At 52.7% G+C, this 26,016-nt stretch overlaps 11 protein-coding genes across 11 annotated transcripts; 5 read left to right on the top strand and 6 right to left on the bottom strand.

The window, feature by feature from the left end:
• Positions 1–60: 60 nt before the first annotated feature.
• Positions 61–736, bottom strand: J4E86_010255 (uncharacterized protein; the record flags this gene model as incomplete). The annotated part of the gene is made up of 3 exons (XM_051450754.1): positions 61–117; positions 212–650; positions 699–736. 3 exons carry the CDS (start codon positions 734–736, stop codon positions 61–63), a joined length of 534 nt encoding a protein of 177 aa, XP_051297947.1.
• A 3,715-nt stretch (positions 737–4,451) lies between these two features.
• On the bottom strand, positions 4,452–5,796 carry J4E86_010254 (uncharacterized protein; the record flags this gene model as incomplete). The annotated part of the gene is made up of 4 exons (XM_051450753.1): positions 4,452–4,745; positions 4,799–5,469; positions 5,531–5,644; positions 5,763–5,796. 4 exons carry the CDS (start codon positions 5,794–5,796, stop codon positions 4,452–4,454), a joined length of 1,113 nt encoding a protein of 370 aa, XP_051297946.1.
• Positions 5,797–6,908: 1,112 nt separating this feature from the next.
• CBF5 (centromere/microtubule-binding protein cbf5) lies at positions 6,909–8,554 on the bottom strand (the record flags this gene model as incomplete). Its single annotated transcript, XM_051450752.1, has 4 exons — positions 6,909–7,274; positions 7,322–8,180; positions 8,237–8,393; positions 8,446–8,554. The coding sequence occupies 4 exons, from the start codon at positions 8,552–8,554 to the stop codon at positions 6,909–6,911; spliced, it is 1,491 nt and encodes a 496-aa protein (XP_051297945.1).
• A 351-nt stretch (positions 8,555–8,905) lies between these two features.
• Positions 8,906–9,901, bottom strand: J4E86_010252 (uncharacterized protein; the record flags this gene model as incomplete). Its single annotated transcript, XM_051450751.1, has 1 exon — positions 8,906–9,901. The coding sequence occupies one exon, from the start codon at positions 9,899–9,901 to the stop codon at positions 8,906–8,908; it is 996 nt and encodes a 331-aa protein (XP_051297944.1).
• Positions 9,902–10,798: 897 nt separating this feature from the next.
• On the top strand, positions 10,799–12,502 carry J4E86_010251 (uncharacterized protein; the record flags this gene model as incomplete). Its single annotated transcript, XM_051450750.1, has 1 exon — positions 10,799–12,502. The coding sequence occupies one exon, from the start codon at positions 10,799–10,801 to the stop codon at positions 12,500–12,502; it is 1,704 nt and encodes a 567-aa protein (XP_051297943.1).
• Positions 12,503–12,887: 385 nt separating this feature from the next.
• Positions 12,888–13,391, top strand: J4E86_010250 (uncharacterized protein; the record flags this gene model as incomplete). The annotated part of the gene is made up of 2 exons (XM_051450749.1): positions 12,888–13,254; positions 13,309–13,391. 2 exons carry the CDS (start codon positions 12,888–12,890, stop codon positions 13,389–13,391), a joined length of 450 nt encoding a protein of 149 aa, XP_051297942.1.
• A 491-nt stretch (positions 13,392–13,882) lies between these two features.
• Positions 13,883–16,019, top strand: J4E86_010249 (uncharacterized protein; the record flags this gene model as incomplete). Its single annotated transcript, XM_051450748.1, has 2 exons — positions 13,883–14,001; positions 14,057–16,019. 2 exons carry the CDS (start codon positions 13,883–13,885, stop codon positions 16,017–16,019), a joined length of 2,082 nt encoding a protein of 693 aa, XP_051297941.1.
• Positions 16,020–17,245: 1,226 nt separating this feature from the next.
• J4E86_010248 (uncharacterized protein) lies at positions 17,246–18,335 on the top strand (the record flags this gene model as incomplete). Its single annotated transcript, XM_051450747.1, has 3 exons — positions 17,246–17,572; positions 17,636–17,760; positions 17,918–18,335. The coding sequence occupies 3 exons, from the start codon at positions 17,246–17,248 to the stop codon at positions 18,333–18,335; spliced, it is 870 nt and encodes a 289-aa protein (XP_051297940.1).
• A 219-nt stretch (positions 18,336–18,554) lies between these two features.
• On the top strand, positions 18,555–20,208 carry J4E86_010247 (uncharacterized protein; the record flags this gene model as incomplete). The annotated part of the gene is made up of 5 exons (XM_051450746.1): positions 18,555–18,896; positions 18,986–19,555; positions 19,609–19,658; positions 19,740–20,056; positions 20,117–20,208. 5 exons carry the CDS (start codon positions 18,555–18,557, stop codon positions 20,206–20,208), a joined length of 1,371 nt encoding a protein of 456 aa, XP_051297939.1.
• A 155-nt stretch (positions 20,209–20,363) lies between these two features.
• J4E86_010246 (uncharacterized protein) lies at positions 20,364–22,168 on the bottom strand (the record flags this gene model as incomplete). The annotated part of the gene is made up of 2 exons (XM_051450745.1): positions 20,364–20,449; positions 20,506–22,168. The coding sequence occupies 2 exons, from the start codon at positions 22,166–22,168 to the stop codon at positions 20,364–20,366; spliced, it is 1,749 nt and encodes a 582-aa protein (XP_051297938.1).
• A 907-nt stretch (positions 22,169–23,075) lies between these two features.
• Positions 23,076–25,280, bottom strand: J4E86_010245 (uncharacterized protein; the record flags this gene model as incomplete). Its single annotated transcript, XM_051450744.1, has 3 exons — positions 23,076–24,087; positions 24,776–25,034; positions 25,259–25,280. 3 exons carry the CDS (start codon positions 25,278–25,280, stop codon positions 23,076–23,078), a joined length of 1,293 nt encoding a protein of 430 aa, XP_051297937.1.
• Positions 25,281–26,016: the final 736 nt, after the last annotated feature.

Raw genomic sequence — 26,016 nt, 5'->3', positions numbered from 1 at the left:
ATCTCATGATGCGCTGCTGCATTTTCAACATCTGCAAGCCTTGGATGAGATCGCAATGAATCATCTCCCCGTCGACTTGACCACAGCAGCCATGAACTCTCCGAACTTGGCCATATACTGTAGGGTCGGTATTGGGCATGAAGTGTACAGTCGCCAACATCTCACGCGGCTTACAACTGGAACATAGGACGCCATACTGAGAGAAAGCAACCTCACCCGTCGCAAAGGTCCATGGTAGATTGCGGGCCCTCGAGTTCAGGTAAATGAGCAAGGACTTCGGCTTCGTAAGATCCTCCAGGTTGATGAATGGCCAAAGCATTACGTCGACGTGTTCCTTGGGCTTCGGACCAGCGCCTTCTTCAAATAGCATATTTTGGTGTCGCCATGCGAAGTCCGGTTGGTGCTCCATAGCGATTGTTGGGCAGGCAGCTCGCAGAATCTCACTCCTTTGAGCGACCGACTTCTTGCTCCATCTCTTCCTGATCAATGGTTCGTGTCGAATCATAGTGTCGTTGAGAAGCTTGTAATCAGAGCAGATGTTCTCGGCGAGAGCGGAGGCGTGCGATTGCGACTGTGCGATCATAACCGGCGTGAAGGTGTCCGCGTCATGAAGTTTCTTCACATGCTTGTTCAACTTCGCGGTGTCGATACTGTCAAAACTGGTTAGTCAGGCCAATGAACCCTGTCGATGAACTTACTACGCTAAATTGCGCGGCAAGACCGCTGGCTCCACCATCTTTGCGATCGCTTTTGGTAGGTCGCAAGAGGTAGGGTAGAAGTTTCAAGATGCGAAAAGTGGACTAAAGGCAATAACGGGCGCGAAAGGCGATAGTCGAGGTGAGCGAGAATTTACAGGGTCTGGTAAGTACAGGTGAAGGTGGCTTCGTTGCAGTATCGTCGCAAACATGATCGCAAGCCTGATCTGCAGGTGAGAGCAAACTTGCTGACTGAGTGCACGATATCAGCACCATGCCGAACTTGCTCATGATTGGACATGATGATCTCCGAGACAACAGCCAGCGGGCAAAAGAGGGAAACTTCTCAGGATATCTAGAGTGATATGCAACCTGCAAAAGCTTATACGAGTGCTGAAGATGCGGCCTTCCCACGAGGAAACTTGGCCCATCGATAGCGCTCAGAATGCATATCTTCAATCATACATGATTGAAGGTATACGCGCGCTTCCAGGCGCGCGTAATGACCAGATAAGGCATGTTCGTGGTGATTGTAGAGGGTCTCGCATGACGTTGGTTCAGGTGGCACGATGTCATTAATGCTCGAGAAGCGCAGAGATGTCGCTGACCCAAACAGGTATGCCGCCTGTTACCTTCTCTTCAGATAATCTTGACTTGTCGAATGGGTAGTGTTTCGACGTAATCGCTGAGCATCTTGCAACCATCTTCTCCAGACAATCCGACCCTCCGTTTTGGTTCGATCTCGATATTGATAGTTCCCATTCTCTTGAAGCTGCCATCGGTCAACTCTCGCAAAACAAGCCCGAAACAACGGCCACCGAAATTTGGGCAAATCTTCATCAGAATACTGGTGAAGGTGTCTCCAATCGTGACAGGCGGGTTATCGGTGGCTTAATCGAAGTCCATGAACGTATCACACGACTTCTTCACTTCATTGCCCTCACATGGGGGACGTATCATCTCCATACAATCACCATACAGGACTTCTGGTTCAAGAACCTGCTTGAGTCGAGTCATGCATGTGTGGCCCTCTAGAGTGATACTGGCATTCGTGACTTCGCCGATATGAGCCGGCCCGACCCGAGTAAAGGATAAGTCAAGTAGCCTCAGAGACGGGACGGTCGATCCGCTGTTCCAGTGAATATTGTCTCGCGAGGACGGCCACGACCACATTGGAATGGAGTTTGGAAGACGCGGCAGCAAAGGACTACCTGAGGCATTGTGGACGTACCAGAGCAAATCGGAAAGCAGACTGCTTGTCCACATACCAGCAACGTATGTATCTTCTTTGCGCCATTGCAGTTCTCGTTCAGCTATAGCAGCAATTGCCGGTAACCGATCGTTCTCGTACGTCAACTTTAAACCGGAATAGGTAGTGACTATTTGATGCCAGCGGCTGACTGGATCGTCATTGGATTCCCAAATTCTATCAGTTTTCCAGCGTTGTTCGATAGTAGAGCCGCCTTCTGTCATAAATACAGTAGGGCATTGCCAATACATCTGCATAGTGAGTTAGTCGTTCGACATAGTACTCTAAACGAGCAAAAGACGATCTTTCCTGTTTCTAAGCTGCCAATTCGGCTCAAGATACCCCGGTACCGTTCCGTGAGTCAAATACTATGGGTGTCCCAAGGATGCGAGCACTATAGCTTACCTGATCTTTGCCACAATGAACCATTCGTGGCGATAAGAGTCGCTCTTGATACACCCAAGCCCTAGTCAGAAGCGGAAAGCCCTTAGAAGGGAACTTAGGGAGAGGGAACCTGTCTGGTTTCTCCCGTACGTATAGCTCGCAATTCCTTAATTTCTGGGCTTTAAATCTTTCCCGGTCTAACGCGAACAGACCAGAGCGGCTATTGCTAGCGGCTGTAGCTGCAATGGTAAGATGGGCCTGTTCATAGATAGTTGCCATCGTTGCTGCTGCTTCTTCCCAGTCGTCTTTGTTGTCCTGCATGATGCCTGAACATACGAGCTATAGTTACCTATACGTTACATTATGATGACAGGACATAAGAACTTACAGCAGGCATCAATCCAGAGAAAGCTAATACCAAGCCTCTTGCACAGTTGAGCCGCGTGTGCGAAGGTTTCCGGTAGCTGATCGATAATTATACCTTCCCTCAGACGAGCGAAAGACGTCTTCTCCAACCTAATTGCGGGACCTGTTGCGCCCCAGCAATGGCTCAGACAAGCGTACATGGCTGTTTTGTTGACTCTTTCGCGAAGATAAACATGCGTGCCTTCTATCTCGAGGATTCGTTTTGGAAGCGGTGTGATCTTACGTCCAGCGCAATCACCATGATGCTCAACACAGGTTTCAATCCAATTGTGCAATGTTTGCAGAGCTCGGTCTGACGACGTGTCTTCCGATGGCAGTTTCCTCGTAGGTATGGGTGCTCTCCAGAACGAGTAATTGCGCGCGACCTGTGATGTCTGACCTGCATGAGAATTAGAAACCACAGACTCAAATCGTATTCTGAGCCCTTTCATCCCAAAGACAATTTACTCACAGACGCCCTGAATTTTCAGGTCCATCGTAGGGCGAAAGTATGATCAATCGTATACCTATTCCCCTCACTAAAAAGAGACATGCACACATTTACACGACTCACCTTCCAACTGAAATAGCTCCAGCTTTACTTCGCGAAGCCCTGAATCATTAGACCCCTCGCCCGCATCCAAGCCTGGCCGATAGATGATTGTTATTGGCTCCTCTCCTGGTAGCACTTCAATCTGCTCGATGTTATCAATTGATAGTCGCCCACTGCTGTAGGAAACGAGAGCGTCGAGCACAATTTTGCAATTATGGCAATCAGCAGCAGCCCCGAGTCGAAGTCCCGAGATAGTGTTGAGTCTTGGGATCGGGTCTGGCATCTTCGGGGCTTCCCTGGGAGCCCCTTTTCTTCGGACAAACGTATACTTCTGCGTAAATAGTAATCTCGTACCACAACCCTTGTGGCTTTCATCATCTTCGGTTTGGGCGACGGAATGCGCAGGCACAGTCGAGTCGGAACGCGTCGTAGATTTGTCATCCGCGGATCCAATGTCTAGATTTCGAGTAACCATTTCTGTCGATGGATATAGACCAAGAATTATACAGAAGAGCAGAAGAATGCAGAGAAAGCTGTGATAGATTTCATCTCGTCGCGTTCAAAAAGGTAGTAACAGAGAGACAGCCAAGAGGCGGGGCAGCATGCATCTTCGCGGCACGGGCGATGATGCAGTCCCGTGGCACATATTGATTGCAGGTTCCGATGCCGGTGACCGTGTCGGGAGCGGTTGCTTGTATTCGCCGATTAAACGATGGATGTCTCGAGAGAATGATGGTGACGGTAGGATGGATGAGAAGGGGACGCGGTAGCTGTACGCGCTAAAACGCGCCAGCCAGCGATCGCTCTTTCCGTCACCGAGGAAGGAGCGTTCGCAGTCTTAAACAATACCGCCATCACACATGGGCAAATAGTTGCTCGCACAGTATACTAATTCATTGATTCGTCTATCATAGACGCGTTACTTCATATATGTCATCCCCAATCATCTTCACCAGCATCCCACCGCGCTGGCCTTACCCCTTCCAAACGAACAATAAAAATATCAGAACTCCACCGACGCCTTCGTTTGGCTCATTTCGAGCATATATAGGCGTGATATAAGATAAAGAAATGCAAATGATATACGAGAATCAAAGTTCGTCCCATCACCATACCATGCCCATACTTTTGATGCACAGAGTAGATGTTCCTTCCCTCAGTCCAACTACAGTATCTCCTTCAGCTTCTCCTTTTGTGCGCTTGTCAAGCTGGTGGGGAACTTGATCTTTACGCCGACGATGAAGTCGCCGCGATCTGAGGGTTTCTTGGACTTGGGCATGCCGAGGTTGGGGTATCGTTCTGTCCAGGTGGGACCTGTGGGACCGCCGCTGCCGACGCTGAGTTGTTTGCCGTCGATGGTTTGGACGGTTCGGCGCCAGCCGGTAAGGGCTTCTTTGAGGTCGATTTCGATCGTGTGTTTGACGTCGTCGCCTTCGCGGGTGAACATTGCGTGTGGTTTCTGTGGTGTCGTTAGTATCGATTTTTGCGTGAATTGGGAATGCAAAGACTTACCTCAGAAACGATGAAGTGCAGATCTTGTGTTCCACCCTCCACCTGGTCGCCGACGTCTGAGAACTTGATCTTGCTGCCGGCCTTCAGCCCCTTCTTGATGGGTACCTCCAGAATCCGGTCTTGCGTGCTTTGCTTGCCGGTACCCTGGTCGTATGTCTTGCGCTTGATCTTGAGCTTCTTCGTGGTGCCGTTGTACAGCTCTTCCAAGCTCACCGCAAGCGGCTTCTCCACAACTGTGACTTCAGGCTCTGGTGCTCGTCGTCCGCCGCGGAATCGTCCGCCTTTTCCACCTCCGCCGCCGCCACCGCCCATACCACCACCCATTCCGCCAGGCATACCGCCCATGCCAAAGCCGCCGAAATCAAAGTCATCACCACCGGCGCCGCTGTTGCGCATGAACTCGCCAAAGATATCGTCGGCGTTGGAGAAGTTGAAGCCGTTCCCGCCGCCGCCCGTCGAGAAGTGGAACGAGCGTGTGCCGCCGGGCATGCCACCCGACGATGCGAAGGGGAAGCCTCCACCGCCTCCAGCACCCGCGAACGGGTTACCTCCAGCACCTCCAGCATCTTCAGGGTGTGGTACGCCGCCGCGTAGTATGAATTCGAGACCGTATTGGTCGTACGTTTTGCGCTTCTCGGGGTCGGAGAGGATCTCGTAGGCTTGTGAGCATTCTGGACGTGCTGTTAGCATACTATATCCAGTCTATATGAGCTAGTGAGATAATGTACATACCTTTGAACTTCTCAGCAGCTTGCGGGTTGTCCTTGTTCTTGTCAGGGTGCCACTTCAGCGCCGCCTTGCGGTATGCTTTCTTGATCTCATCTTGCGTCGCGGTTTCTGATATGCCTATAACTCAGTCAGCAATAGTTCATGTGTCTACCCGAGACCTCGACCACCCCGGGCCCTGGCATGCCGCGTCCTGGCAGGGCAAGGCGGTGGAGGGGCACATCCGAGGCAAACGTACCTAATGAATCGTAGAGCTTGGACTCCTTGACCATTTTGAAGTCCGATGATTAGAAAAGAAGGGTATCTCGTGTATGCGCAAGTAGTGTTTGTAAGCTTCTTTGGGGGCAGCTTATGAGGTTGGGTCGCATTTATCACTCGAGCTCTGGATGTCTCTCCACTTGTCAAACGACGCTAGCGGTGACGTCGAGCCCTGACGCGGAGCGAACACAGGGAAGGTTCGAGAAGCTTCAACCACAATGCTATACCCCGACCATCACAAACTCTGATGCCGTGTATCATGCGCTTGGGATCAAAATTAGAAACCTGAATTCGTCGCACAGGGATCGTATCGAATCGACGTATGTAGCAATGAGCTGGCGCGCTCCACCTGACGACGCGCGCTTGCCGTTCCTCGTGGTCTTCCTTGACGCGCCCCGCTCTTGCAGTCTAAGAAGCTTCACTTCAACACATGAAGCCTCGCAGCTGAAATGAAGTCGCTATGCGTTAAATTTGTATGATTTGCGGTTCCGGATATGCCGAACGCGTCATTGCGTTGCGAGCATCCTATCTCAATTGACAGCTTGAGGTCGTTTTCCAGTAGCTACTTCACGATGCGGTAATCCAGCGCGAGCTCAAGCACGCCGCCGAAGTTCTTCGAATCCACTGGCTAGCCAGCAACAACCTGAAAACACTCCTAATTTACATGCAAGACATATCAACATAGGTTTCGCAACCCTATTACCCTGCCTTGACCTGTCGGCGTGGACATCCATGTCTATGTGCTAAGTCCCTGGTGTTAATACATCACAAAAGTCATCAGTACAGCTTAAGAGAAACACTGCGCATCAATGACAGCCACGTGAAAATATCAGGAATGTGAAATTTAAACAGTGAATTGAACATGTCTAGCGATACGCTATGTCGCACTTGAACACGCAATCGACCACCTTTGTCGCAGAAAGCTTCGACGCGCCATAAAACGCCAGCATGCCCATAATCCCTAACGCCATTTTTCCGGTATGCTACATTAAAGAAGCTGGTATCCAAGGATAGAGTAGTAGTAACTATGACATGTACACGATTCTGGTGTACAGCGCTTGTACAGGCAACAGCGATGCGCGCTGTCGCTTTTTGGTTCGGACGTCCATCGTTCATAACTGATCGTTTAGTCGGAGTCGCTGTCAGAATCACCCTTGCTCTTCTTCTTGTCCTTCTTGGCGGCCTTTTCGGCCTTCTTCGCAGCCTTCTCTTCCTTCTTCTTGCGCTTGCGCTCGGCCTTGTCCTCATCAGCCTCGTCGTCACCGTCACCACGGCTCTTGCGCTTCTTGCTCTTCTTGTCGGTCTCAGCTTCCGCCTCGGCCTCCTCAGTAGAGGTGAGACCAGTCGCTGGGATTGCAGGAGCGGCGAGAACCTCAGAGGTCGAAGTTGTCTGGGCAAGGGGAGCAGAGGCGCCGTCGACGTCGTTCCTGTTGAAGTCCTTGTACTCAGCGTTCCACTTGGAAGGAGTCTTGTCGTTGGGACGACCGAATTTCTGAACATGTCAGTATAGCACTCGCAAACCTGAAGTTGATCACCTACGTCAAGAGTGCCAGCCTCCTTCATCTTCTTCTTCTCGGTGGCAACTGGGCCCATACCCCACCTCCTGGGGTAAAGGTCGCGCTCCATAATGACACGCTTGATCTTCGCAACAACACCGTGGTCGCACGATGACATCTCGACAGCCGACATTTGCGCGTATGCGAGTGCAATGGCCTCACCCTTGGTGGTCATGAGGACGATCTCCTCGTGGATCTCAATGCCCTTCTCGAATCGCAGGAGACCGGGAAGCATGAGCTTAGCACCGTAGCAGATGGCGTTGACAGAGCTGTCCTTGACCACGATACGCTTGTAGCTCATCAACAGACTCTCCAAAGGTGCGATGACCTTGCGCAGGTAAGCCTCGTCGCGGTTGTTGTCGTGTAGCCATTGGGCATCGAGAACGTCGTGCAGAGTGACCAAGTCCTTGGTCTCGTCCATGGCTCCACTCCTGACACGGCGGAGCTCCTGCATGTGGGCGCCAACACCGAGCAAAAGACCAAGATGCACGCAAAGAGTACGGATGTAGGTTCCAGCCTCGCAGCTGACCCAGAAGACACCGAGCTGCCTCTCGTTGTCAAACTCGTATAGCTTGCTCTCATGGATGGTTCGGATACGGAGTTGACGCTTGACGGCGGAAATGAGCGGGGGGCGCTGGAAGAGAGCTCCGGTGAGCGTCTCAAGGGCACGCGCAAATTGCGCCTCGCCTCCCGGGAGCTTGTCGTGCATGCGAATGACGCAGACATACTCCTTTCCGGCTCCCTGCTGGGACTTGACGAGACGGGTAGCGCGATCAATGCAGACGATGAGGCAACCAGTGACCTTGGGGTCGAGGGTACCACTGTGACCAGTCTTCTCGACTCTTTGGCACGCGTTAGCTGAAAGCGCTTGGAAAGAGAAGTCACGAGTGCATCCTACCTCAGCATGCGCTTGATCCATGACACGACTTCGTGAGAGGATGGGTTGGAAGGCTTGTCGAGGTTGATGACACCGGAGCTAATGTAAGACTTGAGGTCTCGCGACAGCGGTGTGCATCCATTTGGGATGGGAGTGTAGTGCGATGTGCGAACGAGCACTGTACGCGCATTAGCAAAGCATTCTGGAGCTATGGGGAAGCTGCAGCATACGGTCGCTGTAGTTTTTGAGCAAGAGCGGCCAGTCGCTCGTGTCGATGGCAGGCGCAGCCGCCGCTGGCTTGATCACATACGCGTCGGGGTCGGTCTGCACGAGAGCCATGGCGATTATTGTGTCGAGGGTTGGTGTTGCAATTGGCGATGCGATGTTCTCGAACTTTTTCACAGCAGACAGTATTTTCGCGCCGCTCAAGCTATTGGACGCTATTGGGCGCTAAAGAACGCTTGGACCATAACGCCGGATCTTTGTCGGACCGTTGTCTAACACGCATCAGATGTTCGCTAGACAACTATATTCAGGAGCGATTTCGTTATGGCGAGCTACAAACAAGTCAGATGTACAACACGCTGCGATATCATTATGGATTTATTGAATATCAAGTGTGTATTATACGCCGCCTGCAACTAGAATGCGCTCTTTCTGCGCAGTAATCTGCTTCCAACTCTAATCATTCTAGTTCACTACCTGTCCGTACTCGTTGCTGTGCAAAGTGGTGATATCTCCACTGCGGACGCCCTGTCTCTCGTTCAAGATCTCGTCATCTCCTGTACTGCGCAGCGTGGTGCCGTCCATCTTGCCATCGACACCCCGCCTAACACCAGGCTCGACCAGACTGCCCGCTCCACTGGGTACATTTGGCCAGAACTCCTCTTCAGCATCTAACAGGGCCCTCCAAATAGGATCAATCCTGCTCTTGACCTCTGCCCATCTTGCATCATCTCGGTCAACAGCGTCGCTTACACCCTCGTTGACAATGCGCTCAAGCTGCTCAACGAACATGAGGAAATCGCGATTTGACCAATTGGGAATGAACTCTCTGCGCATCGCACCGCCGTCCTGGTCGTTGTCGTAGTTCCGAGGAGAAGATTGAGCATCTTGTCGGCGGGCCCAGGACCAGGCCTCGTAATATACCTTCTCGGTCGACCATAGTAAAATGGCGCCTTCGAGCCACGGCATGAATGTGTTTGGTTGCTGGGAAGCAACACTAGCGAACAGTGCTTCATAGCGGCGAAGACCTTCGGATTTGACGCTCTCCTGGAGTGGTGAGGGCGGAAGATCGATCTTGTAGATCTCAGCGACTTCTTGGAAGAACCGCAGCTCCCTCTCTCCATTCTTGGTAGCGGATTCTAACCACGCAATGAATCGCGTGGGAATGTCTGGCTCCTCACCATGTGCAGTCGTTGACTTGTGCGTACTGCGGATGAGGTTGAGGGTGTGGTTGATAGTAGCAAGATAACCTTGAAGGTACTGCCTGTCGTTTGCGAGCCATTGCGCAATCAGAGGCTTTGGTAGGGTACCCTTTGCGGCACGCTCGAGGAAGGGATGTCTTGTAACGCGGAGCAATTGTTCGTGGTTGATGGCGAGGAGATGAGTTGTGACTGCCCAAGGGACGTTGGTGGGGTCGATGTCGCTCTTGCTGGCCCAGGTTCCGGGGTGGTGGTGAGGCATGGTAAGTATCGTTCGCGTAGGATCTGTGTTATCTGTATTGAACGGTGTATGTATTCGATGAGGTACATGTTGCGGAGCTGGCGGGGTAGCAAGCTACTTATATGCTACATGAGGATGCTTGCCAAGCGACACGATGGCTCCGAGGGATCACAATTACGTGTTGAGGCTGAGGGTACAAGGACGTGTGGCGTTGCCAAGTAAGATTGATGGTGTTGAATGTGCGCATGACGTCGGACAAGGACCATCGGAGTTTGCGACGCTCTGAGTGGTGCAGGCGTACGGCAAACCGGAATCTAGAATCCCAACTCGGAACTTGGCAGTTCAATTCGTAGCGGAATTCTTGGCATCGAACAATTTAGAACTTGTCCAAGCTATACTCTGTGGCTGAAGCAAGGCGGACTGCTTGGCGCATGACGATGCCGCCACTTTTGAGCTGCTGCTGATGTGATGGTTTGAGTGTGTCGGACAAAATTCGGGCAGCGAGATTAGTATACAAGCTCACGCGACCAAGATTTTGAGTTGAGGAACATGGTGTTTGCCGGTTAACTTCTCAATTCGTACCGGCATATTGCCAGTCCTTCGATGGTCACATTGCTTCGTCGAACACGGGTGCTCCGTGGCTGTGGTTTGTAAGACGAGCGGACGTGGTGAAGAAGAAGAGAAGTCTAGACAATGCAGCAGGGAATTTAGAAGGTCAAGGGACTTGGACGATAATTTTGGTAGCTATTGTAATGAGATGAAAACATGAAGGATGATAATGAGTGAAGGTGTCCCGAAACCTCGGTCGCCTGTGCTAGCGCGGCGCGTCATACTGCAGCCTCCACCTCGAACTTTCTTGCGACCGACCGTCGACGCCAACCCTAGCCCAAACCAGCGGGCTATTCACACAGAACGATCATGGAATTCTCCGCAGACGACGAGCAGGCTCTTAAGCAATACCTGCCTAGCGAATTTGGAAAAAAGGATGGCTCCGTGAACGTCGAGGCGCAAATCGAGCGCGCGCGTAGGCCAGTGGTTGATGAGAGCAAGCAGGCAAAGAAGGAGAAAGGGTCGGACGACGAAAAGGATTCGGACGATGATGATAGCGATATGAGCGATGAAGAAGACGAATATCCAGTTTCCCACGAACTGGTCATCAAGACGCACGATCGCGCGGTCACGACGATTGCGCTCGATGCATCTGGTACGCGGCTGGTGACTGGAGGGAACGATTGCACACTCAAGCTACACGATCTTAGTGCACTTACCCCGAGTACTATCCGCGCGTTCAAGACGGTCGATCCTTTTACCACCAAACCCTCGCAAACGGCCGAGTCGCATTCGATACACCAGGTTGTGTTTGGCCCACACTCTGGAGGCCAATTCCTGTGCATTACTGCAACATCACAGGCGAGGCTGTTCAGCAGGGATGGAGAGCTTATATCAGAGTTTGTCAAGGGCGACATGTACCTGAGGGACAAGCACAACACAAAAGGACATACGGCAGAAATCACAAGCGGCGCGTGGCACCCCACGAACCGCGACCGCTTCGCGACGGCAGGCACAGACAGTACAGTGCGGATATGGGACGTGAATAAAAGGATGAAGCAGGAGGAGGTCATCGTGCACAAGTCAAGAGCTGCTGGTAGCGCGGGCATGACAAGGATGACGGCCATTGCATGGGGCGCCGCAGCCGAGGGAGGGAGCAGTATGCTGGTGTCAGCAGCACTAGACGGAAGTCTCGTCATGTGGGGTGGTGAAGGACCCTATCATAGGCCGACAGCAGAGATTAAAGAAGCGCACGCGAAAGACACATGGACGAGCGGACTGGACATCAGCGCAGATGGCAGGCTGGTGATCACGAGAGGAGGGGACGACACCATCAAGTTGTGGGACACGAGGAAGTTCAAGACACCTCTGAACACCACATCACATCCGTCAACGTCTTCACAATATCCCACATCGAACATCAAGTTTGCGCCCAACTCGCAGAGCATAGTCACAGGATCAGAGACCGGGCACCTACACATCCTCAACCCAGCCACACTTCGCCCGGAGCTGGTCACACCAGTCACGCCAGGCTCTCCTCTGATAACAGTCAACTGGCATCTCAGGCTCAACCAAATCCTCACGGGTTCGGCCAACGGCCAGACAACCATTCTCTTCAACCCCAAGCTATCCAACGCCGGTGCTCTTACCATCCTCAGCAAGGCACCCAAGAAGCGACACCTCGATGACGACCCGTCCCTCACCGTAGACATGGACCCACTCGGTATGGCTGGTGAAGCACACGATCCTTCTGGCAATGCAGCCTCATTTTCCGCACGCCATCCCACCATCGGTCTCACAGCCTCGGGTAAGAGCCGCGACCCACGGAGACCGCATATCCCGGCTACAACACCTTTTGCCAAGTCAACGCCCGACCAAAAGTACGTCATGGAACAGATTGAAGGCAGTGATATGAGGGACGAGGATCCTAGGGAGGCGCTGCTCAAGTATGCGCTGAAAGAGGGAGAGAAAGCTGTCTTCACCGGCGCGTGGGAGAAGACCCAACCCGTTGGAATCTACAAGGACTACGACAGTGAGGAGGATGAGAGGGAGAAGAAGAAGGCAAAGCGGTAGCCGAGCCGGGGCTGCATACCGACTTGGGATCCCTACAAGGGATGTTTGTACCATAGCGAAATATACCCAATGGCATAGAGACTATGGATTAGTCAAGCCACCAATCAATCCATACAATGATCACGGGTAAAGCTCCTAAGACACCATGTGCGGAGGATGATAAGGGGCACTGACACGTGCGCCCATGGTGCCCAAGTCTTCCTCCGCACATGGTGTCTTCGAAGCTACCCAGGCAGGGCTACACTAGCGTAGCCGCGTCGCGCCCCATAAGCAAACGCAAACAACCCCACTCGCCTCGCATCACGACAACCTCCAGCCCACAACCGCCAATTCGACCGCTACTCCCTCTGCAACCCACCAATTCCGCGCCCAAACCACCGCGACGATGTTCTCCTCCACCTTCCGCGCTGCGGCCCGCGCGCCCACCTCGACCTTCGCACGCAGCTTCTCGTCCACCCGCCCCTCGCAGGTCGCGCGCATGACCGTCATCGGCCGTCTCGGAGTTGCGCCAGAAGAAGTCACCGTCTCTGGCGACAGGACACTCGTGCGCTACGTAGTAGGAACGAGCTACGGCAAGGGCGAGGACAAGAAGACCAGCTGGTTCCGGATTGCGAGTTTCGTGCAGGGCGCGCAGAAGGATTTCCTGATGAACGTGCCCAAGGGATCGATGCTCTATGTGGATGCGGATGCGCGCATGGAGACGTACCTTGACAGCGAGGGCAACAAGAAGAGCAATTTGAGCTTGGTTGCACGTATGTTTTCGGATGCGGGTGGATGAGAGAGGTCATGCTAATTTGGTGGTGTAGGCAACTTCGATGTCTTGTCTCGAGCTCGTACTGAGGACACGGAGAACAACGACGAGGGCCTTGTTCAGGAAGCTTCTGGTTAAACAGGCAGTTTTGCTTGCTCATCCATCTTGCTTCGAACATAATGTCCGATGGCGGCAGTTTCTACAACAGCTCGAGTGGTAAGTGTCGGCTGCGGGGTAGGGAAGGTTCGATGAGACACGTCTTTGCGCGGCGCTGTAGGATCTTCTTGTGGAGTTTCTCTTTACGATATTCAAATGTACGACTATGGGCTCACAATTTACTTTGTAAGATCTCTACTCTAGGAGTGGCGTGGCTTGGAATTTTACGGAATGATACCTTTTTCTTCATGATACATGAACGATACCGCCACTAACAACGCAATTACGGGAGAAATTCTAGCAGCAAAGAACCAAACTACGCACCCATCAGTTGAGCAGCTTGGTATACCTATTGCATCTCGTCAGACTACCCACTTGCGCACGGACGTGATGCGGCGAACGAAGACCTCCGAGTTGGCCCATTCCAACTTTTTGTGGCGCAACACCCGGACTCCAACACAGCACTTCACATAATGCACAGAGTCGTGCCGTTACCAGCGCGTCAGCTCTGGGGCCACGCGCCTCGAGTACGGTCGGTCAATCGCTTCAGTCGTCGCCCACGCACATTCGCGACGGTGTCTGGCGCAGACCGGTACGCCACTCTACTATCAGACCCCACCAATCAACCAACACTGACTCTTATATAGGCCATACGATGTAATCGTAATCGGCGGCGGTCACGCAGGCTGCGAGGCCTCCGCAGCAGCAGCCCGCTCCGGCGCCCGAACGGCCCTCATAACGCCCTCAGTCCACAACCTCGGTGTCTGCTCGTGTAATCCTTCCTTCGGTGGTATCGGAAAAGGCACTATGCTTCGCGAAATCGATGCGCTGGACGGTGTCGTGGGTCGTATTGTGGATAAGGCGGGTGTGCAGTTCAGGGTACTAAATAGGAAGAAGGGTCCTGCTGTGTGGGGACCCAGAGCGCAGATCGACAGAGCGTTGTACAAGAGATATATGAAGGACGAAATGCTGGCATACAAGGGGTTGAGCGTTGTGGAAGGTAGCGTGGCGGATATCATCGTGGACAGGACACAAGAGGAGGGATCCAAGGGCCAATATGGAAAGATTACTGGTGTAAGGTTGGAGAGTGGGGAGATAATACCCACAAGGAACGCGGTCATCACGACTGGCACGTTTCTTGGTGGAGAAATACATATTGGTCTTGAGTCGTTCCCATCCGGGCGCATGGGTGAAGCGGCGACCTTTGGACTGAGCAAAAGTTTGAACGATGCTGGATTCACAATGGGAAGGTTGAAGACAGGGACACCACCACGGTTGGACGGGAAGACGATCGACTACAAAGTTTTGGAAGCGCAGGAGGGCGATAACCCGCCTATGCCTTTCAGCTATTTGAACGAGCGCGTTCAGGTCGAGAACCAATTACTGAATCACGAGACACGTACGAACGAAGCGACGCACGACGTAATAAGAGACAATCTCGATAAGTCAATACACATCCGCGAAACCGTAAAAGGACCGCGGTATTGTCCATCACTAGAATCGAAAGTGATACGGTTCGCAGACAAGACATCACACATCGTCTGGCTAGAGCCGGAAGGTTTCGACAGCGACATAATATACCCGAACGGAATCTCCTGTACAGTTCCCGCAGACGTACAAGATATCATGCTCAAGACTATCAAGGGACTTGAGAACGTCAAGATGCTGCAGCCTGGCTACGGTGTAGAATACGACTACGTCGACCCACGGCATCTTCGTTCTACACTTGAGACGAAGAACATCTCAGGACTCTTCCTAGCAGGCCAAATCAACGGCACAACTGGCTACGAAGAAGCAGCAGGTCAGGGTGTAATTGCTGGCATCAACGCTGGCCTGAAGAGTCTAGGAAAAGAAGCCATGGTTCTGACGAGAGCGGATGGATACATCGGCATCATGATCGACGACCTCATCACAAAGGGTGTCTCAGAACCATATCGCATGTTCACCTCCCGCTCCGAATACCGGATGTCTGCGCGCGCCGACAACGCCGACACACGTCTCACAGCTATGGGCCGAGCCGCCGGCGTAGTTAGCGACCTAAGATGGAAAGCCTTCGAAGACGAAGCCGAACAAATGGCCGCTCTGGCCCAAGTCCTTCAATCCAAAACCATGGGTTGGACAGACTGGAACAAAGAAGGTTTTCCCGTACGAAACGACAGCACAAAACGTTCCGCATATGACCTCCTCCGCCTCCCCAACACCACCCCATCCAGCCTCACCGCCCTCCTCCCCGAAATTAAAGGCTTCTCACAACGCATCCAAGACCGCGTTCACATCGAAGCCACCTACGCCCCCTACGTCGCTTCCCAAACCGCCACACAAGCCCGGTGGCTCAAAGACGAGAACCTCAAGCTACCAGTTGACCTTGACTACGAATCCATCTTTGGGCTTAGCTTCGAAGAAAAGAGGGCGTTGGAGGTAGCAAGGCCGGAGAGCGTGGGCATGGCGAGACGCGTTGAGGGTGTTACGCCGACGGGCGCGTTGAGGTTGTTGCAGTTTGTGAGGGGAGTGGGCAAGGAAGAGAGACAGGCGAGGATGAAGGAGGAGATTGAGGCGAGGAAGGAGAAGTATAGGGGTATGGCGCAGGGGGTGAGTGTTGAGGGGTTGTGATGAATGGGTGGCTGTGGTGGAGTGTAGGTTTGTAAGATATGGCATTGGGCGGCGTTGATAATCCTCAGATGCGATAGCTAAGTCTTCAAACTGGTTTCAAATGGCGATGGTCAAAAGACGGCATACAAAGTCAATCGCACTCATTCCGCATACCAAGGTACAACTCCAATGACCGTTGCGAACCAGATCAGGTCCGATTCTGAGTCAAAGGCGCATTCTCTCTTGCCTCGAAATCCAAACTTGCAGTGAACGGAATGTCGGGGTCGCTGCTGCCTTCCAGGACTGTGCCCCGCTGTCAGATGACGTCGGTTCGCGGACGCGACTGCTAATCTAGATATCACATGATGCCTACCGTGCCACTCAGTTCTAACAACAGCGTTTCGAAATGGGACTTTTTGTTCTTACTTCGCTGCAACCGCCCCATTCCACAATCTGGGTCTTCCGTCTTCCTCTCCCACAACGAGATCGAGATCGCCGAGTTCAGCAGCGCGCATCGGAGTGAGTTGCGCTTACATATCGATTGGCATCATCATTGGATGTGAAGATGGAGAAGGATCAGAATGGTACGTCTTTCTTTTGTCATTTTCCGGAGGTGCATTCGTCTGCTACAATCTTCGTCGCGGTGGGGGGCTGAATTGTGGTTGCGCACCGAGAGGTGCTACGCCGCTGTCAGCTTGAGTATAACTGTGTTTCTGGGGTTGAGTCGAGTCTGCGCTTTACTTGGGCCCTGTTACGCATGCGCTCAGAACGATTCCATCCCACCGGGCTACGCCGCCATCAGTTTGGGTGACTGCGCCTTTGGGATTGACTTGAGTCTGCACCTTACTTCGATCGGATGATGCAGTCGTTCCTGTATCCAGGATGGGACCGCCCCGGCATGCTACGCCTCCATCACCTTGGGTGACTGTGCCTTCGGGTTCGAGTCGAGGTTATTCCTTGACACGGGTCAGATTACGCAGTCTTGTCTCTGTGCCAAAGAGGGGGCGGTCTCATTTCGAGTGCCTCCGAAGACACGCGCGGATGAGTATACGTATTGAGAAAGACGTTGGGTATAATGGGATGCATTCGGAAGCCAGTTTGGATCTCAACATCTTCGTTCGAGGCTGTCTCGTTCTTCATCCTATTGCTTAGCTGATTTATAGTCATCTCTGGCGCTCTTCAAACTCCTTATTACAGCCATGAGGCTCCACTTAGCAGTGCTTCTTTTCGCTCGGCTGACGTCGTCGATGTTATCTGCTAACCGTAACGCCGCAGAATCCCTGGAGCCAGTCAAGAGCGAAGGAGCATCACAGAAGGATGTAAACCCGCCAGTCGATCAACAAGCTGCGACTTCCGAGCCGAGAGACGTCCCACTTGGATCTACTATCGTTGAAGTGCAGCGAGATGCTTCGTCTGAGACCCGAGTTTACACGGTCTATGCAAGCGACGTCCACAACGAAGCCCAGGTCAATGAGACGCGCTCTTGGCTCAAGAGCCTTGTCAAAGACAAAGACAGGATGCGTGACGAGCTGGGATGGACCTGGGACACCATCGAAGATTTCCCCAGAGAAGAGGTGAGCTGTGGATAAACGAAACACATGGGATATGAATGCTGACTTCAGGTTTTCCCTCTGTAGTGGGACAAGCTGGCCGATGAAGGCAGGCTAGAAGAGGAGTTCGACAATTACGAAGTGGTGCGTTGCTGGTCAGGCGTGGTCTTGGACCAGGCTGGATACGAGAAGGTCGCAGCCAAAACGGAATGGTAAGTTATGGCTGTACAAAGTGCATGGGAGACATATGCTAACTTTGTACCTTTACCACTGTAGGATAGAGGCAATTGAAGCTAACCTACACACTTCGGACATGAACGCACGTGCACTCCCGACAAAGACATATACCGTCTACGCAGCCGACATCAGGAACGAGGCCCAAGTCAACGAAACTCGGGTTTGGCTTGAGGGTTTGACCAAGGACAAGTCTAAGATGCGCGAGGAGAAGAGGTTTCCCTGGGATGAGCCCGAAGACATACCAGAAGACGAACTCGACAGATTGTACGACGAGGGCAGGCTCGACGCCGAGCTTGACAATTACGAAGTAGTTCACGCGTGGGGAGGCGTTATACTAGACCAGTCAGGGTACGACGAGGTGATGGCCAAGAAGGAATGGGTGGAGCATGTCGAAGATCCGAGTCAATACCACGAAGTGAAGATGATTGCTGTCCCCAGAATGAGTAGCAAGACCACGGGAACTCTGGAAGCTCGGAAATTCGAATGGGGAGATTGGCAGAAGCAGGAGGGTGCAGCGCGGGACTTGGTCCAAGCCAGCTGTTACGAGTAAGTAAAGGTCTGAATGCTGTATCTTGACTGGGCTAACATGTCAACCCAAGGGGAAGCAATTTGGAGGACTTGTAAGTACCTACTACGGTACTTGAAGCCCTAAAGAGGCCGGAACTAACCTGTTACAAACAGCAAGGACTACATTTACGAGAAGAGAGCTGGAGAGGGAGTACATGTGTATGTTTTGGATGATGGGGTACAGGTAGATGTTAAAAAGGTAATGACTTACCTCACATACGTTGGTGACATCGCTCTAACCCGACTCCAGGAAACCGACGAAAAAGTGTTTCCAGGTTTCGGCAACGAGCAGGACAATAGCGGTATCGTAGAAACAAGAGCTTTCACCAACCAAAATGCTGCGCACAACATTCGATACGACCATTCCCCCAAAGGCCACGGAACGAAAGTAGCGTCCAAAATCGTTGGGCAGTGGGGAACCGCAAAGGGAGCGACACTGGTGCCGGTGCAGGTCAAACCGGGCGGAGACGATATTGACAACGGGTTCGAAAGGATTTTTGCAGATGTAAGCAGGCGGCGCAGGAAAATACCAGGGTTCCAAGCTGTAAGTACGACCAACAACCGACGCCATCGACGCATGTTTACTGTTCTGGACTAAGCTTATTGGGTATACTAACGTCGCGTGACTTTCAGGTTGTCGTTATGAGCAGCGGCACGGAACGCGCCGTCGCAGACAATGGCCACAAGGGCTACACACGAGAAGAAGCAGAGAACGATTACAGAGCAAAGCGACAGATTCTCTGGATAAAGCAGTTATTCAGTTACGGGGTCCCCGTGGTGCTCGCTTCTGGTAATGAAGCCGAAACTGAAGGCCGAAAAGTCATCGACAATTTCCCCCAGGTCTTGGAGACAGATGACTTTCCCATTATCAACGTCGGAGCTGCCACGCTTGCAGGCAAAGCTGCACGTTTCTCGCAAGGCCTGGGTACCCAGCAAGATCCAGAGAAGCGCACACAGCTGACCATCTACGGTGTTGGAGTGGATGTCGACGTCCACGATCAATATGACGGTGCAGCAACGCAGGATTCGGGTACGTCGTTCGTTGCACCGGCGGTGGCAGGCATTATTGCTACACACATGAACTACGAATCCTGGGACCAGAGCAAGCAAGGACCCGACCGAGTGAAAGAAATCAAGAGATGGATAACCACGCCTGAGTCGAGCTGGGAGCGTGCCAAAGATCCCGACAAGCAAGTCAACATGGTAAGAACGACGGCAACACAACCCGAAGTTAATAAGGAAGCTGACTCAAACAGATCTGGAACGGCGCCGACAAAGCGGCCCACGGCAGCGTCTCCAACAACCAGTCGCCCAGCCCATTCCCTTAACCCCAAAAGCGCACCTTCACCGTCGGCCTCGAACAAATCACGACCCCAGAATGCTCCAGCGTCATCTCTAACCCCGACTTCCCCCCACATGACAGCTGCGATTTCAAATACGAAAACCGATACTTCTTCTACCGCCTCGACGACAACAACCAGGAACCCGACAGCCTGTGCACCTCTCTACTCAACGACTTTCACCAAGACGACCAAGGCGTAACGACCGACGAGAACCTCTTCGAGCATCCGACGTGGCCGGCGGGAGAGTGGACCCTGAATCTCTTCGGCGAGGAATATGTCTATAGGAATGATGGGCAGAGTCCGGGGGCGCTGTTTAAGGGCGAGCAGCAGATTGGTTGCACGGGTGATCTGGAAAATCATGGTAAGTCTAAGATTTCCGGAGTGGCTGTGCGCTTTGACTTTTTGCTAACGAGTATCATAGATCCTCTGTCGGATGAGTTGTGTGAGAACAGTCTGACCAAGGAAGATGGGAGGAAGAGGAAACGGAGACGGCTGGTTGGTTGCACTTGGTGAGTGCATGTGTGGTCGTGGCAGCGACATGGGTACCTCTTTCTGTCGTTTGATTCTTTTTTGCTCTATGTAGGCTTTCGGGATGTTTTTGTTTCTACGATCTTTTTGTCACCGATGCTATATGTACAACCAACTCAGATGCCAGGCACATCTTGCGCTCACTCCTGCTGCGACATGTGTGTCGGGAAGTTGTAATCCGTATAATCGATATGTACAAACGCGCGATCAACGTACGGTACGCTCTCTGTAACCCTGTCAGTTTCCTGGTCCATGTAAAGATAGAGAAGAAAGATGACTTACCAAGCACATACTGCAGACTCTCACCCAAGTCATGGCTATCCCTCAAACTGAGATTCTCATCAACCACAATATCGACCTCGACATTCAGCTTATCGCCCGCGTGATAGGCCTGCAGACCCTGGATTCTCTTGATGGATTTTGCAAAGCGCATCGTCATGTAGAGGAGGATGTTGCGCTCATCTGCCGTGGCACTAGCACCGGTCAGGTTGCGAATGTGCTCAGCGGAGGTAGCACTCCAGTTGATGATAACATAAGCGGAGAGTAGAATACCACCGAGCGAGTCGAGCCACCAGATCTTCGCGAAGTAGCCTACAAGGGGGAACAGGATAGAGAAGGTGTTGAAGACGACATCAGTCATGGCGTCTTGGGCTAATGCCTGAACGGAGGAGTTGCGGATGAGACGGCACCATAGCCAGCAGAGGCCTTTGATGACGACTGTAGCGGCCATGATGGCCACGGCGGGAATAGTCAATTGCACGATTGTGCGATCGGGTCCAGTGAGTCTGGAAATGCCCTCGATGCCGACTTGGAAGAAGGATGTCATCATGATGACGGAGAAGATGAGTACGCCGATGGGTTCGAGACGGCGGCGGCCGACTGGGTAGGCGTAGCGGTCTTGACGCGCGATCATCCAGGACGTGAACCATACGATGGCCGTGGAGAGGAAGTCCAGTGCCGCGTCGACCAAACTGGCGACTACGGAGAGGGACGAGGTGAGGACTGTGACGACGATCTTCATGATCAGAAGGGCTGTGTTTGCGCTGAGGTTGACGTATAGTGCAAGCTTCACAATGGGGCTTTCGGTGTCTTCGTCTTCTTCTGGGACCCAGTCCTTCAGCTTGGAGTTTGCGACCTCCAAGTCCTCTTCGTCTTCTACGGCCTCGTCGTGTGCGAGAAGAGGCGTGTTTTCGTCTGCCTCAGGGACTTTGTAGAGGTTCTTCGGTGTGCGCTTGACCATGGGTTTTTGAGCACCGTTACCGTTGAGACTGCCTGACGAACCACTTCGCCCGTTCTCACTATAGTATCCGGGTGTGTTGGTGCCATTTGTACCAGCGGGGGTAACAGCGAGGGGAGAAGTCGAGGCCGAAGACTCTTCTCGGATGGTTGAGGGAATCTTGACGGCGCCGGATTCCATGTTCGTGTACTCTTGGATGAGGTTGTGCGGGAGGGAGGAGTCGAGTAGACGGTCGATGTATAGGTAGTGCTGCAGGAGCTGGTTGTTGCGCTCGTAGTATTCGCGGATCGGCTTCTTCATGCCCTTGAGCTCTTCCTCGGATTTGTAGTACTTCTCCCACTTGTACCGGGGATTGGAGTTGCCAATCAGCCGCTGGCTCCTCATCTGCGGCGTGTTGAGCACATGCGCGCCGATGCTGCTCCTCCGATCAGAGTCGCGGTCGTAAGGCATCACGAGCCCGTTCCTGTATGCTTCCAGGTCTTCATCGTCTGTGTCGCTGCCCCGGCGCTCACTGCTGCGTATAGTGGACGGTCGACGTGCGCTGTTGAGTAGCGAGGGGAGGTGGTGCCCGCGCGTAGATATCGCCGAAGCATCGTTCTGCAGCGGGAGAAAGAGCTTGGAGCTGGCCAGGCGCGGGAGGCTCGATGAGCGTGGGACTGTCACCGGAGAGGGCGACTTGGGCGGTGGTGTGGAGCCATAGTCTGTCATGGCTGCGATTGGGATGCAGTCGCTGAAGAGGCGTGATTAGAGGGCCAATTCCTTCGAATCAAGTTGCTGCGCGTCGACGCGACAAAGACAATGAGCCAACCTGGTGTCGTTCTCTTATCGTAACGGCGCACTGCGATTGACTACGGGAAAAGACTTGGACGGGTAAATGCGCGCGCCGGCCAAACAGACTTGAGATGAAAAGCGCGGCGATGCGAAGAGTTAAAAAGAAGATGCCGTGAAGCACTTCAGCCGTGTCAACGCCCAAGAGACATGACCAACCGTGGTACCGCCGACGCGTGCGCGAATGCGACGAGTAGGTTCGCCGAAACAAGAGGGTCCTGGTTCGGAGACGGGATCGACATTTCTGAGGCCCAGAATCCTTGCGCCTGCATCCACTTTAGCTGTGGCCATAGCGCCACACTAGCAATCTGGGGTCGAACAGCCGAGACATCGCTGCAAGATTTCGACTATAGTTTCGTGTCTTATGTTTCACGCAGTCACATTCAGCCCTCTGGAACATTACTTTCATTCGCTTGTCATCTGGAATCTCCCGTTGGGACCTGACTTCATGGAGTTGAGCCTTCTGGCCGTTCTGTGCCCATTTTTTGGCGGGGACCCACACTGACCGGCAGTCTCAAGTAATGTACTCATCCCCACGCCGGTACAGTAGCGCCGTTCCAGGTCTCAAACTCCTGTCTTGGCTGTCTATCATCTTCAAAGGTCGGCGCCAAATTTTGAACCCTTGACACGAATGTCTTGGTCATTCATCAGCGCTACCTAGGTAGTGTGTACCCCAGGATGCCTTCTCCACCTTTTCACCACATGCAAACGAACAGCTGAACACCGACTTCCTCGACATCTGCCTTACCCAGGGATACTGAAGTAGTGTGGATGGCCACACACCTGTTCAGTCTTTTTCCTCATGTGAGCGTTTCTCCTCATCAGACTCTTTCTTCATAGCCAAGGCGGATTGCGCGCACATCTCGATGAGTCCGGTGAAGATGTACGGCTGGTCGTGAATGCGCCTTCGGCATTGTCCTGCATCCTGAACCAGATGCTCGTGTAAGACGCAAGAATTGGACAAAGCCTCCTCCAGCCAGAGCGGCATACCGTCCGACGACTTTTCATTCCTGAACCTCTGGTTTTGGACAATCATAACTTCAAAAGCAAAGTCTTCATTCTTTTCCTTCAACATACGCAGTTTATTAGCACTGCAGTTTTCATCTTGCGAGAGCCACACGAAGGCTGTGGATATGACTAAGAAGCGAATGAATTTGGAGGATGACGGCAGATTTGCGTACGCGAATTCGATCACTCCTTGTTCAAGATCAGGCCACCAATCCCATGAAATTGACTGGGCGACCACGGCAGTCAACACGTCGTCTCGTAATTGGGGGACATCGTACTTGTCAGCGAACACGCAGAGACGCAGGAACGAAAGCAGTGACAAGCAGTATCCCTCGGCCCATTCCGGGTTCTCGAAGTATAACCTTTCTGTGTCTTCGGGATACGTTGGTTGATGATCGCCCGGCTCGTCGAGTGCTCGTGTGATGTCTAGCAGAGTCTCCGCGTTTGGGCCGCTTCTCGCAGGATCCGGGGGCTGCAGCTCTGCAGGGCCGGTCGCAATCGCGTGTCCATGCTGTATTGTTGACTTTGGGACAATTATGGCAGGTGAAGGAACCGTAGCGCCACTTGGCAGCTGGTTGTTCTGGGTCTGTGTCCACTGTAGAAACATACGGAAAGTCTGCTCGGTGACGTCTGTCAGGGATGTGAAGCGATCAGTGGCTTCCACGAAGGAACCCTCGAAAGCGCCGCGAAAGTAAGGTGAGACATCGGATAGTAAGTTGCGGTAGACGGTGATATTCACTGCTGTGTCTGCTTCGCCGACGCGGACGGTGACTGTGTCGAGATCCATGGTCCTGTCAACATTGTTAGAAACGTCGCGGATATCGTGTCGATGCGCCCTACAGAAAGTTTGAAGCCATTGCCGCGACGACTGCGACCAAGCACCGATGTGGGCGCCGAGGTCGAGATGCGCTATTTTGAGTGTGGAATGCAATGCTGGTAATTGAGGGCGAATGTGAAAATGGCAAGGATCTCGGGACGCAGTTGCCTATCCCGTAGCGCCACGCTAGTCAGTGAATTCACCGTAATGCTCCTAGAACAGCACCCTCAATGTTTTCCCCAGAAGGTTCACGAATCACTGCGCGACACGAGCCGACCGAACTTTCATCAGGCAGTGGATCATGCTCATCTGTCACAGTTGGAATCCGTCGTTTGCTATATCCTCATGAAGTAGTCCCGCACCCGGTCCTCTTTACCAGTCGATGCTGCAAGCACACCATGCGCGGACTATCGCGTAAGAACATGCTTGTTCCAGGCTTTCCGGAAATTTAGAGTGATGGAATTCACCGACCATATCGGGAAAATCCAGCTCCTCTTCCATATGCATCGGAACAATGCAGTGATATGTTGAAACAAGCATGTATCTTCCGCCTTGCCATAGCATGTGTGTACCCCAACAAATTCTCTCTTGCCCAACACATCCCATCTCAGCACATCATATCACAGATCCGCCACCGTCTATCATTAATCCCTGAAACCCACTCTGTCTTCTCCGCCACCAATCTCGCCCCTTCCTCGTCGAGTAAACACTCCGTCCACTTAGATACAACCTCAGCCTCATCAAGCCATTGCTCCAACCTGCCTTCAGCATCGGCCTTTTCGATCTCTTCTTTCGGTATACCCTCATCACCCCAATACCAGCTGTAAAATTCTCGTATCGCGAACGTGTCGTACACGAGGGTGTCGAGCCACGCTCGCGTGGCGGCCACTTGGGCTATGTTCTTAGGGTCTTTTGTGTAGACTGTATAGCGTTTGGGAGGGGCGAGGTGTGCTTCAACCGCGCGGAGGCGACGAGTGGCTGCTGCTTGGCGAGGACGAGATGATGATTTCGAGACGGTGTTTTGGTTTGGAAGTTCAAGCAGGGTGGCAGTTGCTGTTGCATGGGTGTTTTGCAGAGCTGCATTTTCTACTCTCTCTTAACGACATCGTCCGGGAGTCTACAGTAATGATGGGCAGTTCTCGTACCTTTGGAATCTTTTGGATCCATATTTGCGGTACGTGATTCTGCGACCAAGTTTATGAAGTGTTCTTGAAGCGAGTCTTGTGATAGGACGCCTGGTTACAAGATATCAATTGCTGAGCTCGACTTTTGAGGCAGTGTTCGAATTGATAAAGTCAGTAGTAACAGCAGATACAATCCCGACTCTTAAGATGACTGTCTCGGTGCACCATTCCTTTCCCTTAGAAGTCATGTGAAGAGCGGGGGAGGCGTGGTCAACTGTAGTAGAGTCGCATAATTGGATGTCAAACCGATCCTACTAATCAGAACTTGGCTGATAGGCCAAAGGATGCATCAGATGCCGTGATACAGTCCGGTATGGCGCTCTGCGATTTTGCGCAATGTTGGCTATGCATGTTAGTTCAGCGCGGTCATGCCGCAGAGCCGAACTACGAAGTCAGACACACCCCACGAAGCACAGCGCAGGGAACTGTTCTTGATACAAGACTAGATATCTCGCTTTGAGGCTTCAGCCCTTCTGCGCACTTCAAGGATCTGAAGCAGCAAAATGTCAATGTTGCAGGTCAACGCACCTGCGCGTTTGAGACGGCAATGACGCTAAACCCCCGCTAGCGCGCCTAACGCGGTCTAGCCGTTTCTGCTTGCCGCCCGCCAAGCGCACCAACATCGATCAATATTCCTGGCTTTTTTCCGACATCGACAACACCTTTCGACATCCGACTACTCACAACAAGCAGTCAAGATGCCGGTATGATATCGCCGC

The sequence above is a fragment of the Alternaria arbusti genome (genome assembly GCF_024043155.1).
Source record: "Alternaria arbusti strain BMP 1465 chromosome Unknown scaffold_21, whole genome shotgun sequence".
In the NCBI taxonomy this organism is placed as follows: Eukaryota; Fungi; Ascomycota; class Dothideomycetes; order Pleosporales; family Pleosporaceae; genus Alternaria; species Alternaria arbusti.
This window is presented reverse-complemented; position numbering and strand designations above follow the sequence as displayed.